The following is a 17,389-nucleotide window of genomic DNA, read 5'->3' as shown; positions in this document are numbered from 1 at the left end:
ACAAACTTCAAAATGTTTTATTTTCAGAAACATCATTAGGACATGTGGTAACTGAACATTAGAACATTTTATAGTATTCTACCTAATTTTTTTACACATATGTTCAAACTCTTAACAGAAAGTAAAACACGATTGATAAGTATATTTTTCTTATACAAATGTGATTATTAGTCCTATTAAGTGACTCACTCAATTTTAAAAGGCTAGTGATCTATAAGATGTAAGTTTTCTTGTCCTGGCTTAGATATATTTTCAAACTTCAGTAAGACCTGGTGACTAATTTATTGTCCATTATATTATATATTTCTTAAACCAGCAGAGGTGATTAAAAAGAAGTAAAGTAATCCTGTACTCACTAAATCTTGTTGGTTGTTTGCCTTTATAGACCTGGAAGAAGTCACCAATGAGGAATGAAAAATCACACATCTGTGAAAGAGTTCATCCTTCTGGGATTAACAGATGATCCAGAGCTAAATGTTTTGATTTTTCTTTTTCTATTTTTCACATATATACTGAGTATAACTGGAAACTTGACAATTATCACCCTTACTCTGATAGATTTACACCTCAAAACTCCCATGTATTTCTTCCTTAGGAATTTCTCTTTCCTAGAAATTTCATTCATAACAGTTTGTATTCCGAGATTTCTGGTCAGCATTGTAACAGGGAATATGACCATTGCCTATAATTCTTGCATGGCCCAGGTGTTTTTCTTCATACTTCTTGGTTCAACAGAATTTTTCCTTTTGACCGCTATGTCCTATGATCGTTATGTGGCAATCTGTAAGCCATTGCATTACACAACAATAATGAATGGCAGAATCTGCCACCAGCTTGTCATTAGTTCTTGGCTGGCTGGATTTCTCATTATCTTTCCACCTGTGATCATGGGACTTCAACTGGATTTCTGTGATTCCAACATCATTGACCACTTTACCTGTGACTCTTCTCCTATGCTACTGATCTCCTGCACAGACACAGCATTCCTAGAGCTCATGGGATTTTTTCTGGAAGTGTTCACTCTCATGGTAACCTTAACATTAGTGATTCTTTCCTATGTATTCATCCTTAAAACAATTCTGAGGCTCCCTTCTGCTGAGCAAAGGAAAAAGGCCTTTTCCACTTGTTCCTCACACATGACTGTTGTCTCCATTTCTTATGGAAGTTGCATTTTCATGTATGTCAAAACTTCAGCTAAAGAAGGAGTGGCTTTGACCAAGGGTATAGCAGTGCTTAATACCTCTGTTGCCCCAATGCTAAACCCTTTTATTTACTCTCTAAGGAACCAGCAGGTAAAGCAATCCTTTAAGAATTTGGTCAAAAAATGCTTCACAAATAAATTTTAATCATTTAGAAATTCATTGCCTGAATTTTAAATGGAACCTTATGTCTAACACAATTATTAATATTGTTATATTTCTCTATCTGCTACTGTATTCAGCTTCCTTTTCTTTCAGGTTTTATCCTCCATATATCCTGTTTTGATCTCACTTGATTCAACTACCACTTTATATTTACATGCCCTGAATATTTTCTGTGCATGAGTGATTTGATGTCACATAAATGGGAGAGACATTTAATGAATTCCATAATTTATATTTAACAGTCATTGAAGAGCTTTCGCTTTGGACATCAATCAAAAGCTAAATGAGTTATCATCAAGCAATTCTAGAAAACGATTTCTCCCAGTACATAAGCACAGAGTATTAAAACAACCCTTCTGTGAGGTAAAGCCTCCTACATCTAGTATGCTTCCACTTATCCTTGTATTTCCTATGGTTTTTATATCATAAAGGCTGATCTATGCTATTTGGGGCATAGGCATTATATCCTCATTGTGAAGTCCATGCTTTAATATAATAACATATTTAATGCTTTTTGGACTAAATTCCAAAGTTACTACAATTATGGTGTTGATATTTCTGCAAGATCCCAATACCCTCACCATGAAGCATCTTTGACTAACTATAAGGATGACTGCTCCATAGCCCACTATGTTCTTTTAATTTGCCAGTGGTGAGCCTGGAACTCATCTGATGCTCCCATGGAAAGAACCTGGCATGCCTTTGGCTTCCTAAGATCCAACTGCCTCTCTTTGACTTTGGGGGCAATTAAAACCATATAATTTTTAGCTCCCAGATAGTTCTCAAAATTTCCAATACACTGATGATACCCTGAAATATTTTCCAGTGTTTGTATCATTTCATTCTTTAATATATATATATATTCTGATATATATGCATATATATATATATATATATATATATATATCAGAATTTCTGTGGATATTGGAGGTTATGGATTTAAGCACGTTTGCACTATCCAAATCTTGGCATAAGTCTTTTCTATAAGAAGTTTTTATTATAGCTCTAACTTCATTTACTATTCATCCATTTGCTTCTTTTCTATCTTCTTCTACAAGGGATGCATGAGCAAATGAAATAATTTAATTTCCATTAGAACGCTTTTCCTTAATATTCATTTGAACTCTCAATGCTTGGGTTTCTTTTCTTACCATAAAAAAAAAAAAATGAGTTCTTCTAAGAAGTGTTTATAGAAACAGGGTTACACACAATAAAAAAAGTAAAAATTAACAAATTCGGAGAGTATGAATGTCTAAAACATCCATATATTTACATTTTATTGTCTCAGCAAAAACATTTACTACATCTGCTTGTAAAAGGTGTTTAGCTCAATTTAATAATAACTTCAGTTAGAATTGTGATGTATACTGGACTCTCAGGCATCATAGGTGTGAATTTTCCAGCTATTCCAGAATTACATTTTTGCTTATCTCTTTGCAAGACTTTTTATTTATTTATTTTTTAGTTGTTGCTTGGGAGATTCTACTTAAAAATAAATACTTGCTTTGTATTAGTTGATGCAGATATGACTCAAGCAATGCGGTGCTCAGTAAAGTCCAGACCCTTCAATGCATGTGGGCAGAGAAATATTGTGCTGGTGTTGAACAACCAATTATCAGAAAAAAATACATAGCCATATTATAAATTTTACTAATCAAATTTATAAATAATAAAACATGCAATAAACTTCATTGTAAGTTCTATACACCCAATACATTTTCACAGTCGATTTCACTGACTTTTACCAAACTCATGTCCATAACCAACCTTTGGTTGCCAATCCAACACAATTTGACAAATGGGTTTGAATCTGACATGAGCTCTCAAATTCAGAAGTTTCAGTACACTCAATAATTGGTAGAAATTTTTTTTGAAAAACTAGTAAATATATGGAAGACTTGAACAACCTTATCAACCAAATTGACCAAATTGACATTTCTAGAATATTCCACCAATGTCAAAAGAATACTCATTCTTCCCAATATCACACAAAACATCATAATAGACCCTAATCTGGGTGACAAAAAAAGTCTCAAGAAATTTACAAGATTCTAGTCATATGTTTACTGTATGTTTACTGAAGACCGTGTAATTGGCTTTTAGAAATCAATATGGAAATATATCTGGAAAACCCACTAATATTTGAAAACTAAATAATATATTACTATGTAATCCATGGGCCAAAGGAAATTAAAGAAAATTAAAGTGCAGTTTAAAAAAAATAACATGGCATTATACCAAAATTTTGACAAATTACTGGAGACTGAGCACTTACTAGCATGATAGTGAAAATTATCTAAGGATTATCATAAAATGGGAGTCCCCACTCTTCTATAGGTTTTACTTCCACTAACCTCATCCGGTTTTCAAGCCAAAGAGCTAAGAAAGATCTCCTCCTGACTCATGGAAGAAATGGGAAGAGTAATCATTCTGAAATAATCCAAAAATATTCTTCATACAACAGCCTATATTCCAAGGGAAAAGATTTTACCAAAAACACTTATGAAGGCCCAGAAGCACAGACCCACTAAAAACTGAGATTTAATTATAAGATCATAGAGTGCTACTCCTCTGCCACAACATAACAATCATAACAACAAAATCAAAATATCTCCCCCAAAATAATTTCCAAGGGAAATCTCTACCATGGAAAGATCTAGAAGGTGTCCATTAACAAATTATAACAAAGTTATATTTTTAGTTTTTTGAGGACCCTCCATACCGTTTTCCATAATGATTGTACCAGTTTACATTCTCATCAACGGTGCACAAGAGTTCTTCTTTTTCTACATCCTCTCCAATACTTGTTATTTCTTGTCCTGTTGATAACACACATTCTGAGTATGAATTGACATCTCATTGTGGTTTTGATTTGCATTCCCTGTGGATAAGTGATATTGAGTACCTTTTCATGTACCTCTTGGCCATCTGTATGTCTTCTTTAGGAAAATGTCTATTCAGATCATCTGCCCACTTTTTAATTGGGTTTGTTTTATTTTTGCTATTGAATTGATGAGTTATTCATATATTTTGGATATTTACCCCTTATGTCAGATATATGGTTTGCAAACATTTTCTCCCATTCTGTAGGCTGCCTATTCATTTTGTTGATTGGTTCTTTTGCTGTGCAGAAGCTTTTTAGTTTGATGTAGTTCCACTTGTTTATTTTTGCTTGTTTATGCCAAAAAAAAAATTGTTTCCAAGACCAATGCCAAGGAGACTTCTCCCTGTTTACTTCTTTTCCTTTTATGAATCATTCATGAAACAGTGACTCTAAAGTAATGGACAAAAGTATTCTTTCCAAGTGGATTTTTTTTTCAGAGATTCAGTTCTGTACCCTTTCTTTAATGTGACAGAAGGAAGGAAGGAAGGAAGGAAGGAAGGAAGGAAGGAAGGAAGGAAAGAAAGAAAGAAAGAAAGAAAGAAAGAAAGAAAGAAAGAAAGAAAGAAAGAAAGAAAGAAGAGAGAGAGAGAGAGAGAGAAAGAAAGAAAGAAAGAAAAAGAAAGAAAGAAAGAGAAAGAAAAAGAAAAAAAATTCAGTCGAATATCACTTATTATAGCCACTGTCCAAAGGTCAGTGATTTTCTGGCTGATGTTGGTATGAGTGAGATAACTCCTCCAGAGAGACTCATACTATTAGGTTTTACATTGTCTTTACCATCGCCTGATGATAGAGCTCTATTTACCATAATCATTACTTCCAGCCCTATAAATGCTCCCTATTATGTAAAGGGCTAAAACAGCTATTGTTTTAGTTTTGATTCTCTTGGTAGAGCATAGACCACATGGTCTGGCATCCCCATGACACCATTAATTGAAGCCTGGAATCTATTATGCTAATTAAATTTAACTAACTAAAATTAAAGTGTAAAATACCCAATCTTGGGTCACACACTTTATTCTCTCTAAATCCAAGTATGCAAGCATTTACTTTAAGAAATGTATAATACTTTGTTAAATCTCTCAACTAAAAATGCATGACCTTCCCCAAAGAGAACCTCAACCATACTCAAACATTTTTTCATCATTGTTTGTACTATAGAATCACCTAGGTAGGAATTTCTTCTAGGTTCCAATTAAATTTTTTTAAGAACTTCTATTAAGATACAATTGACATACAATAAACTGCATATATTTAAAGTGTACAACTTGATATTTCTTTTCTTATTAGTAATGTATATATGGCAATCCCAATCTCCCAATTCATTCCCCCCCAACCCTCCCTGCTTTCCCCACTTGGTGTCCATATGTTTGTTCTCTACATCTGTGTCTCTATTTCTGCCTTGCAAACCAGTTGATTTGTACTCAAAAAAATTTTTTTCATCATTGTTTGTACTATAGAATCACCTAGGTAGAGATTTCTTCTAGGTTCCAATTAAATTTTGACCTCATATTCATGTTTTCTCATTGAAATTTGCAAGAGAGCCAATCAGAGTCTATTTTCTTTTAAAATAACAATCAGAAAAATAATTTGAATCCTCAATACAGAGGAAAGAGCATTAGGCTTATCAACTCCTAAGCCATGATCGTTCCAGTGGATTCTATCTCAGAGAAAATTTTATCACAAATTTAATCCCAAAATATTGGAGCTATATACTATTGAGCACACACATAAAATTAAATACCAGCATAATTTAATTGATAGGAAATATATATTCTTCTCCTGTGGGAGAATGAAATAAAAAGAGAATTTTTTCCCTTCAAAGAAAAAAAAAGAAAAAGAATTTGAAAAATAACCAAGGAACAAATAATTTTTTCATCAGTCTTTCCCTTTGTTTCATGCAAATTCTAATATTATAGATAGAATTATATATCCCTTCAATACCTAATGGCTCCCAGGGGAACCTTATTAAAAAGTGTTATCAAAATTAATTGCATTGTAGATTCACTGGTTTTTCTGTCTCCAGAGAGGTTTCTTTTATGTTTCCCTTAAAAACAAACTCTACTATAACATTATACCCAAAAATATATTAAATGGGTCTGTTTCTTTTGGAGAAAAGCTTTTTGGAAAACCTATATCACTGAGCAGTAGCAGAAAAGTCATGAAACACATGACATTTAAATTACAAAAAGAAATATTTTGGGAAATTTGCTCATTGGATTTTCTCATCCTCACAGATGGGGTTTTGACTGAGAAATGGATGGTTTATAACAAGGAACATCTGAACAAAATCTTTAAATTTTAAATCGTGAATGCACAAATGTGAATTAGTCTTATAAAATGTGTAAAAATGAAGAGGCCTTTTCTGTCTAAAACATTGTTTCTCTTATTATAAATAATCAGAAAAATATTTAGGTTTAAACTATGACTCAGATCCATCAAAGACTATCATCAAAGTGAGTATGTTTCGTCTTTATCCACATCATTAATTATCTTTCTAAATTATGTAACTCTAACAATTACTCTCTGAAATGCAGCATGAGGGCATTTTATCAATTCTTGCACTATTTTCTCTGCTTGTAGCTTCCTAAATTTGTCACAACTGAGCTCATAAATGTATCACACTTGCCTCAGCAGGGAGTCAGGTAGCATTTTTTCAACCAGATCTAATCTTGTACGGCCAGGTACAGTCACACCAGCCACAGGATACATTATCCTCTGCCTTTTTCACCTGCACATTCCTAGCAACTCACATATTGATTCTGTTGTTATATCAGACTATTCTCACAGTTCATCCAGTTATCAGTCTGGTTTCTCTCTTTCTAGTACCTGTAGCAGCACACCATGCTGAACTACACAGATAAATATTTTTCAGGATATTGAGCACCTACCTCACAGGGATCCCAAAATTCTCAATACTGAAAGTTCCCATTTTGTTGACACACACACTGTTACTGGTATCTTTATTTGTCAGGATTTACTGGTTCAAAATAATTGTTGTGTGAATGCAGAGCTAAAGAAACCTCCAGATTTTGAGGCCAATTCTAATCAGGGTTGCATACATATTATTCAATCATTAACTTATTATTTAATCATCAAAAAAATTGAATCAGAATCAGTGTTAATATATGTATAACTGAATCACTTTGCTGTATAGTAGAAATTAACATAACATTGTAAATAAACTATACTTCAATAAAATAAATTAAAAATAGAAGAATCAGTCTTAAGCACTAGGAATGGTGCAGTAGAAGACAGACATGGATGGTAACCTATCTATATATACTTCTTATATGATCTTGCCAAGGTCATATAACCCCTCTGTACCTCAATTTCCTCATCTGCAAAATGAGTCTCTTAATAGGACCTACCAAAAGCATTTTGGACACAGGGTAAAAGGCTGTTTAGATCTTTGCTATAATATGAATAATATTGATAGTAATAATAACAATAATAATAAAACAGTTTGCTATATGATTAATTATTGCTGTTATTATCTTCTTTCTAATGTACTTTCTTTCCCTATGACATCCTCCAAAACTATAGTTTGATAAACAATAAAGTTACTAGATTATTATTCTTGAAAGCAGAGCTGATAAAGGTTGTCATGCAATAACTCTTTGAAATAATTATTTAATCTTACAGGAAACATATAATCTCTTTCATTGTTTACATGATTGACTATATTTAAGGAGTCAAACTGGAAATTTTACACTATGACTTTGTTTATTGATAAAGGCTAGCACTGTGCTTCTGTCGCCTTTAGTCAAAGAGGAGTGAATAGAGTCAATTTTGCATAAAGGCAAAAGGGAATTCATTTCAATGAATTGCCAACAAATACAATATTTTCTGTTTAACTTTTTACTATGAATAGACCAAAACTTATTTAGAAAAGATTGCATTCTGACTTAAAAATAAGTTTTCCAACAGCAAAATTAGCATGCAGAAGTTTACGGGCATTACATTTTCAAAAATACTATGTACCCAATAACTTGTTTAATCATCCCAATGACTTACTTCCCAATGAAGTACACTAAGTATTTATCATTATTACTCATTTTTATGACTGTAAAAAACAATTTTCTGTGTGTTAAATAAGTAATCAAAAATATACAGCAGGGAATTATCAAAGCTGAGATTAAAGTCTTTTAAAGTAATAAACACATTCATTTTTTCCCTACTAAACAAATTCTAATATGAGTTTGCAATTCTGATGGATAATTATTTTGTCACTTCTTGTTAATGCATGCTTTATTGTTCTTTGTGCAGAGTAAGAGCACGACACATGTATTTGAAATCATATCAGGAGTTGATATCCACTCTTATTTTGACCTACAGACCTGCAGAATTCAGAGTTTAGTCATGTCAAATAAAACATCAGTTAGAGACTTTGTTCTTCTGGGACTTACGGATGACCCAGAGTTACAAGCTGTAATATTCTTCTTTATGTTGTTCACCTACTTATTGAGTGTAAGTGGAAACATGACCATCATCGTGTTAACACTATCTAATGTCTGTTTAAAGACGCCTATGTATTTCTTCCTCGGGAATTTCTCCTTCTTAGAAATTTCATTCACTACAGTCTGTATTCCTAGGTTTCTGAACAGCCTTGCTACAGGAGACACAACCATTTCCTATAACGCCTGCATGACACAAGTATTTTTTTTAATCCTTCTGGGGTCGACAGAGTTTTTTCTTCTGGCTGTGATGTCCTATGATCGCTACGTGGCCATCTGCAAACCTCTACATTACACAACTATCATGAGTAATAAAGTCTGCAACCAGCTTGTAATCAGCTCCTGGCTGGCTGGTTTCCTCATTATCTTTCCCCCAGTGATTATGGGCCTCCAGCTGGATTTCTGTGAATCCAACATCATTGATCACTTCACCTGTGACTCTTCTCCTATGCTACTGATTGCTTGCACGGACACAAAGTTTCTAGAGCTTATGGCATTTTTCTTAGCAGTATTCACACTTGTGATAACTTTGGCCTTGGTGATTCTCTCTTATACACTCATCCTTAGAACAATTCTGAAGATCCCCTCTGCCCAGCAAAGAAAAAAGGCCTTTTCTACTTGTTCCTCCCATATGATTGTTGTCTCCATTTCTTATGGGAGTTGCATTTTCATGTATGTCAAAACATCTGCCAAAGAAGGTGTGGCTTTGAGCAAAGGGGTAGCAGTACTTAATACCTCTGTTGCTCCCATGCTGAATCCCTTTATTTACACCTTAAGGAACCAGCAGGTAAAACAGGCCCTTAAGGACTTCACCAAAAAAAGGTTATTATCAAACAAGCAATAATCATTATGAAATCCAGCTGAAACCACAAATAAACCACATATAAATACAAATCATTGTTCCAGGTGGTAGCTATACAGAAGGTAAAAAAGCATACAATAGCTCTTACTATTGTAGAGCTGACTTCTAATGAGGGAACGGACACATTAAACAGCCAACATAATAGAAAATTAAATTACCTAGTATTGTAGTAAGTGAAAATGCTATCAACAAAATTGAAATACTTTAAGGAGGGTACAGTTCAAATTAAACAGGGTAGTCAAAGATTTCACAGTCGTTTAATAGCTTTCTTTTTATTTCATGTTTCTACCTCTGAAAGTATTTCTCTATATTTGTTACCTTTTTTTTTCCCCTTGTCATTTCCCCAGGTCCATGTATTCATCTATTTCACACATGTCAAACATAGGGAGATTGAGGTGTGACTGTAAGTAAACATTGGTCTTTAATTTCAAAAGACAAATAGAAAGCTCTAGATAGTCTATTCAAATCCTATCTGAAAATAAATGATTCAAAATAAATTCACAGCAATCCACAGTTAATGAATGGAATGGAATCTAACTTTGAGGCTTAGAAAACCATGCTTCATGATTATTTTTACCAAAGGGCTCTGTCTCCTCCCCATTCTTATTTCCTTATTCTATTGAGTCAGATATTCAGAATCCATAAAGGGAAAAAGAGCTGATAAACAATTATCTTCTACTGATAATGGGTTATTTCAAGCTGTCCAGATCACTTTCCTCCAACTCTGCTTCATCAGAAATATTTATCTATATCTTTCAGGTTACTCACTTCCTGTTAAACAATAAACTGGAATTATGAGAGACTTCAGCTCTTTGGTAGGTGATTTCTTCCAGTGAGTGGTATTAACAGGAATTTCTACTAACCATAAAATGTTATTAATATTAATAAAATTATTAATTGCTAATTATCAGGAATGATTGTTTTTACACTACATGTTTTCAGACATATTATCAGAAAATTTTACCATTAAATAGAGGTGGGTAAGCATAAAAACTCAATCCATGAAATTACTGAAAATCAGTGGAGAATATTTGCACACCTACTTAATATGCATATATAAGGATCAGAAAACACAATTTTATTGGTACTCAAATAAATAAGGGAAATTCAAAGACAAATCACACACCTTTGCTGTTTTCAAACAATCACTCTAAGTAACTCATACTATTTAATTAGAAGGAATGAAATATTGGAATTAAATGTAAAATTCGGTACCCTGAAAACTAAAAATAAAAAAATTCAATAAGTGGAAAATCAAAGAAAATAAAGATAATATTGAATTAATAAAAATAAACAGCAAGATTGATACAAAAGCTAATTACTAAAAAAAAAACCAAAACTTTTGCAATTCTAATATCACTTAAAATGTGAGGCAAACAAAAATATTATAAGGTTGTAACACTGCAAATGCTGACAAAACAGTAAAATTGTATAATTATATGACACTAATGTAATTATGGTACTATGTGAAAATATATAAAAAACATTCTTGAAATTTTTAAGGTGTAGTATTAATTATCAAATACACACAAGACAACAGATAATCTGAATATATATTTTAAATGTGGAAGAAATTACTGAAAAAATATATAATGTTTGAAGACCTTTGGCGCCATAACATTCCCAAGACTTATTAATATCATTAGATGCATAAACTTTACATAAGCCATTTATTTAAAGTATTTGTGTGTGATTCCACACACTGTAGTTTATTAATGTGTGGCAGAGTTCACTTACTAGAACAGAGTGGAAGGAGCTTAAAACCTTAGTACATTAAATGACTAGCCTCAGTGCTTTACATATAGTTTTGACACCTAAAAACAGAGTCCATAATCCTATATTTTTGTAGAAGATTAGTGTGGGGTATCATTTTAAATGATGAGGGGTTAAAATAATTTTCTAGTATCAAGCATCAAAGAAACTGTTAAAGTGTTTAGAATAACATAATTTTCCATCTTGAGATTATGGATATACTCTCTCACAGGGAGACAAGCCACACACCTCCCTTTCCCATGGCTGTGGCAAATAATTGCGAATGGGTTGTGTAATTATTTCTTGAAGAATAAAGCTGTGACCTCAAAATCCTTCTCAACACAGTGCCAACATCATAAGAGTTGACTTGAGAGATGAGATAGTCCAACTTTCTCACTTGTGAGATGAAGGAAGTGAAACCCAGAAAGGGCAAGGGAATTCTCCCAAGTGATTAAGTGAATCGGTGCAAAGTTAGATCTACATCCCAATTCAATTAATTTTCCATACATCATGACACCTACCAACTTGTTCCTTGCCTGGCCTTGGCTCCCAAAATAATTTATGCTTTCCAAACAAATCATGCATGCCAAAAACTAAGAGCATTTTACAGTAGCACATAGAATATCAAATACAGCAAGAAGATTCCTATTATGTAATGTCCCCCAAGTTGAGAAAACACTATCCCTCTCCCAGTTACTATGAACTGTTTTCTTACAGCCAATCCTTATCCTAAACTAATCATAGGGTTTTCTTGGATATCAGCCTTATTCTCAATTCCCTGATATGGCTTCAGAGGGCACTGCCTGGCAGGAATCCAACCAGAAATGAGCTTTGCTGAAAATCGTCAGGTATCCGACATCCACTGCCTACTACTTTGTATACCTCAAAGTTGCCCAAATAAAGCCTGGAGCTGCTGGAGGTACACAGCATGGGATCCAAATACTTTAATGTTTCCTCTCTCTTCCTTTCGGTGCAGCCATTTGTAGAGCTTCCCAGAGGAGAACATGGAAGTGTCCCCCTTTTTAAAAATTGTGGTAAGAACACAACATGAAATCTACCCTCTTAACAAATTTTTAGGTGTTACAAACACAGTATTGTCAACTGTAGGCACAATACCAGACAGCAGATCTCCTCCCTGGTTGTTAAAATTACATAATGTCTTCCTGGTTCATTGATATTACGGCATGTGTCAAAGCCTCCTTCATTTCTAAGGCTGAATACTACTACATTGTACACGTACACCTCTTTATCCATTCAAGGTTGTTGCCATATCTAGCCATTGTGAATAAGGCTGCAGTGAACATGGGAGTGCAGATAACTCTTTGAGATTCTGATTTTAAATCTTTTTCTTTTTCTTAATTTTTTGCATGATATGAATTTAATTAGATATTTGCACATGAATGGAAATTAGCCTGTATAACTGACATTCAACCCAACTCTGATTTTCTGTCTTGCCTTCTGCAGAATTTTATGTCAGAATACCTATCCAAATAATTAAAGCTCTAGCATTTTTGCCACTGAACTGATTTCAATTATTTCAAGTATATACTCAGAAGTGGAATTTTGGGGTTATATGAAAATGCTGTTTAATTAGGTGAGGAAACAACATACTGGTTTCCATAACAGTTGTACCATTGTGCATTCCCACAAGCAATGCACAAGGACTCTCATTTTAGCACATGCTCCTCAGTGCTTGTTATTTTCTGTCTTTGTACATGTATATAATCTCCATTCTAAGTGGGGAAGTGGCATTTTATTCTCCATCACACTGGTAAGGGGTAACGTATTCATCTTTTGTACACTGTGTTAAAAACAGCCATTCTTATGAAAGTATGAGATACAAACAACCATTTCTCTAGGGAAATATGTAAATATGTGTAAACATTTTGAGTATTCAAAGTTTCCTCCTTTTGTGGAAACTTTCTCTCAAAAGATAATAGGATCACAATGCCAAGATGTACATGTATGTCTTTGCATCCTAATATTATTTATAATGTGGGAATTTGAAATGCTCAACAAAGAGGGATTTGATTCATTATGGCATAACCATAAAATAAACCACATTTAGCTATTAAAACTGATGCTGGAAATGTATACTCTAATAACCAATGGTTAATTATTGCCTAAAATGAAGATTTCCTAATTAATTATCAAGTGCTTAAAATTACATATATCACATGAAGACAACTTTCTTAAAATGGAAAGATCCATGTTGTGTTTCCTTAAATTATATTTGTATTTACAGTGGTGATGAAATCTCACATAATTCAGTTATTAACAAAACCTCTGTTTTTGAAGTACCATTATTGGTTATACAAAAGTAATTTAAATATCCCAGTTATCCCTTGTATAATATGTTCAACAAGAGAAGATACTCTTTCAAAGAAGTTATATTTTTCAGCATTGTATTTATTTACTGTGGAATGAACTGTGCCTAATTTGTTCATTAGTAAGAATCATTTTGGTACACACTAAAATGTATCTTGTGTTTTATACTAGTATATTAGAAATAATATAGACCATAAAGGTGAAATTTTGGTTGTGTCTAATTTTATATGTATACTAGCTATCTAGCTCAACTGATGAAAGGAAAAGTAATTCCTAAGGAAATTCTAGCAGAAATGTTACAACTCAAAAGACCTTAATAATTTAAAAATTGTTTTATACAATGAAACCAGGTGTTTTTCTAATCAGGTGTTTCTTCATTAACAGTCTTCTGCCTGTTTTGCTTTAAACAGACACCACACAGTGTTAAAAATAATATATCAATCATAAGAATACGAACATCAGAAAATGCTGGTTTATTTTTGCTACACTTCCCACCTCCCCAAATATCTGGCCATCACCCTGCTGAAAAATGTCTTCAATTTTCTCCTGGGACACAGGTCTCATAATATCATTTAAAATATACTCAAGATCAATTAAAGTTGATCTTGTGCATGATTCATCAGTGCCCTATTACTATTTTCCCAAAAGTCATTAAGAATTTATCTCAAAGAATATTTCTGAAGCAAAACAGTATTTCTGTAGCAAAACACATTAAATATGCTAAGTTTACTTTATTCCTAAGGAAAATAAATGGAAATGGCCCTCTGTGAAATGTCAGAAAAGCTTATCAAAAAATAGTTCTAGATTGCTTTTCCTTTATAACTTTCATATGAAAAGTTGGTGTTAAGATAGCTGGTGGGATATTTTAGGATTCCAGATTTGGGACACAGGTGAAGAAAAACATGAGAAAACTGTTCCATTAGATGTTTTGAGATGAAACTTGAAGGTTTTCATGGATGGAAGGTGTTTGTGTTTTGAGATGAAACTTGAAGGTTTTCATGGATGGAAGGTGTTTGTGTTTAGAGATGAAACTTGCAGGAATATACAGCTTTGTGGGAAGGGAGGGGAGACCAGTTATTTCTCCATGAAGCATTAGGCTACTGCTTGTCTTCTGATTTATGATAATCGGGCACATTAATTTGTACTCAGTATTTCACACTAATTATCAAGCTTTTGACCATACGTAAGTATTTTCAGTTTATTTTAATGTTTCAACTTCTATTCATTATAAAGCATTGATTACTACCCTCTGTTGTGTTTCTCTCTCTCCCTCTCTCTCTCTAATACATAGCGTATATAAAATTATTATAATAATTATCTAATATATGTATTCAATAGTTAAATCAATAAACTGAAATGTAAAAATATTTTAAATGGGGATTTCTATCGAATATCAGAAATATGTAGAACACGGCATGCTTTTCTTAATGTTGGTACATTTACACTTTAGAAAGAACTGATGCATATTCCTGGCCTGGGTGGCCGAGATAATTCTAAATGACATATGTAAAGTGTTAGCGTATTTCATATCTTAATTCTACGTATGTGTACTTCCAAAATCCATTAACATATTTTGCAAACATATTATTCCATGCTGAACTATTAAACAGATTTTTTTTAATTATTAAGAATTTTGAAAAAATCAAGTAAAAATCACTGTCAATTGCATTTTCATGAAAAGACACTTTTTTTTTTAGGAAATCAAGAAAAAAGATAGGGGTTTAAGGGACTTCCCTGGCAGTCCAGTGGTTAAGACTTCGCCTTCCAAGGCAGGGGGTGTGGGTTCAATCCCTGGTCTGGGAGCTAAGATTCCACATGCCTCGCAGTCAAAAAACCAAAGCATAAAAAACAGAAGCAATATTGTAACAAATTCAATAAAGATTTCAAAAATGGTTCACTTCAAAAAAAATCTTTAAAAAATATAAACAAAAATAAAGATAGGGGTTAAGAGGCTCCATTAATTTCTGGAAATAAAATGGACTAGTGGATTTAAAAATATGAATAATATTTATATAAATCATTGTTCAATATAAATAAAAGTTTATAATACATTACAATGACTTGGTCTCTGATTTCTTTTTACAAAGGGTAGTAAATAAACTAACAGAAGTGGTATTACTACTTCCCCAAAAGAGCATTTAGAATAGTCACTAGAAAATATTAATTAGGGTTGGGTTAATCACTGATTTCCAACAGTGGTAAGAATTTTATACTGAGAAAAGATAACATAAGAGCATAATTACCTCTATATTGTAGTTCAACAATGAAGCATGAGAAGACTTTGTGTTCAATCAATAAATTTCCCAAGTAACATTAGTAATAAATGAAGGCAGAGTAAACTCATAGCAAGGAATCAGAGGACATTATGCAGAGTAATAAGACTGATATTAAACAGAAGACACATGCCTAAGATGTTTAATAGAATTGGGGAAAATAAGGAATGTAAATATAAAATGTATACATAGATTGTATTTATTGTGAAAATACAATCATTACTTGAAAAAAAAGATGCTGATATTGATGCTTGTATATTGATTTATTATCGTCTATCTTGATTCTGTCAGTAAGGTTTGTCAAAAATCAACCACCAGAAATGAGAAACAGAACATCAGTGACAGATTTCATCCTCCTGGGTCTGACTGATGATCCAGAAATACAGGCTGTGATTTTCTTCTTTTTATTTCTCACTTATGTGCTGAGTATTACTGGAAACCTGACTATCATCATTCTTACCCTGTTGGATGCCCACCTGAAGACCCCCATGTATTTTTTCCTCAGGAATTTCTCCTTCTTAGAAATCTCATTTACTTCTGTCTGTAATCCTAGATTTTTGATGAGCCTTCTAACTGGAGACAAATCTATTTCCTACAATGCTTGTGCAGCTCAGCTTTTTTTCTTCATCCTCCTTGGTTCAACAGAGTTTTTCCTCCTGGCATCAATGTCCTATGATCGTTACGTGGCTATCTGCAAACCTCTGCATTACACAACCATCATGAGTCACAAGATCTGCTACCAGCTTGTAGGCAGCTCTTGGCTGGCTGGCTTCTTGGTGATCTTTCCACCCCTGACCATGGGGCTGCAGCTGGATTTCTGTGACTCCAATGTCATTGACCACTTCACCTGTGATTCTGCTCCTTTACTGCAAATCTCCTGCACAGACACCAGCACTCTAGAGCTCATGAGCTTTGTTTTAGCTGTGCTGACTCTCATGTCCACCTTGACGCTAGTAATCCTCTCCTACTCATACATCCTCAGAACAATTCTGAGAATCCGCTCAGCCCAACAAAGAAAAAAGGCCTTTTCAACCTGCTCCTCCCATATGATTGTTGTCTCTCTCTCATATGGAAGCTGCATCTTCATGTATGTGAAAACCTCAGCAAAGGAAGGAGTTACTCTGACAAAAGGAGTAGCTATGCTCAATACCTCTGTGGCTCCTATGCTGAATCCATTTATTTACACCTTAAGGAACCAGCAGGTGAAACAAGCATTGAAGGATGTTGTGAGAAAAATACTGTCCTCAAAAACATTGACCTCAATTCAGTTTTAACTAAAACAAATATGATTTTAACCAGAGAACCAATGTATCAATATAATAGCTTTTTTAAGATATCTTCTGTGTCTTCTTTCTTATATTTCTTCTCAGAAATACAATTGTAGAGGCTATTTTGATTTAATATTCTTACATTGTAAATCTTCCTTATATGAACTTCAGCACAAAATTATTTTGAAATGACCTTATGCACTT

At 33.3% G+C, this 17,389-nt stretch overlaps 3 protein-coding genes across 3 annotated transcripts; all 3 read left to right on the top strand.

The window, feature by feature from the left end:
- Positions 1–410: 410 nt before the first annotated feature.
- LOC130833246 (olfactory receptor 6C76-like) lies at positions 411–1,346 on the top strand. Its single transcript, XM_057702676.1, has one exon. It carries the CDS (start codon positions 411–413, stop codon positions 1,344–1,346), a length of 936 nt encoding a protein of 311 aa, XP_057558659.1.
- Positions 1,347–8,607: 7,261 nt separating this feature from the next.
- On the top strand, positions 8,608–9,546 carry LOC130833308 (olfactory receptor 6C65). The gene has a single exon (XM_057702799.1). The coding sequence runs from the start codon at positions 8,608–8,610 to the stop codon at positions 9,544–9,546; it is 939 nt and encodes a 312-aa protein (XP_057558782.1).
- A 6,691-nt stretch (positions 9,547–16,237) lies between these two features.
- LOC130834055 (olfactory receptor 6C76) lies at positions 16,238–17,191 on the top strand. Its single transcript, XM_057704150.1, has one exon. It carries the CDS (start codon positions 16,238–16,240, stop codon positions 17,189–17,191), a length of 954 nt encoding a protein of 317 aa, XP_057560133.1.
- The last annotated feature ends 198 nt before the right edge of the window (positions 17,192–17,389 follow it).

The sequence above is a fragment of the Hippopotamus amphibius genome, chromosome 12 (assembly GCF_030028045.1).
Source record: "Hippopotamus amphibius kiboko isolate mHipAmp2 chromosome 12, mHipAmp2.hap2, whole genome shotgun sequence".
NCBI lineage: Eukaryota > Metazoa > Chordata > Mammalia > Artiodactyla > Hippopotamidae > Hippopotamus > Hippopotamus amphibius.
Note: the sequence above shows the minus strand (reverse complement) of the source record. Positions and strands in the feature narration are given on the sequence as shown.

Coding starts and splice junctions, on each gene's coding strand:
- LOC130833246 (XM_057702676.1), top strand. CDS start 411: ATGAAAAATCACACATCTGTGAAAGAGTTCATCCTTCTGGGATTAACA.
- LOC130833308 (XM_057702799.1), top strand. CDS start 8,608: ATGTCAAATAAAACATCAGTTAGAGACTTTGTTCTTCTGGGACTTACG.
- LOC130834055 (XM_057704150.1), top strand. CDS start 16,238: ATGAGAAACAGAACATCAGTGACAGATTTCATCCTCCTGGGTCTGACT.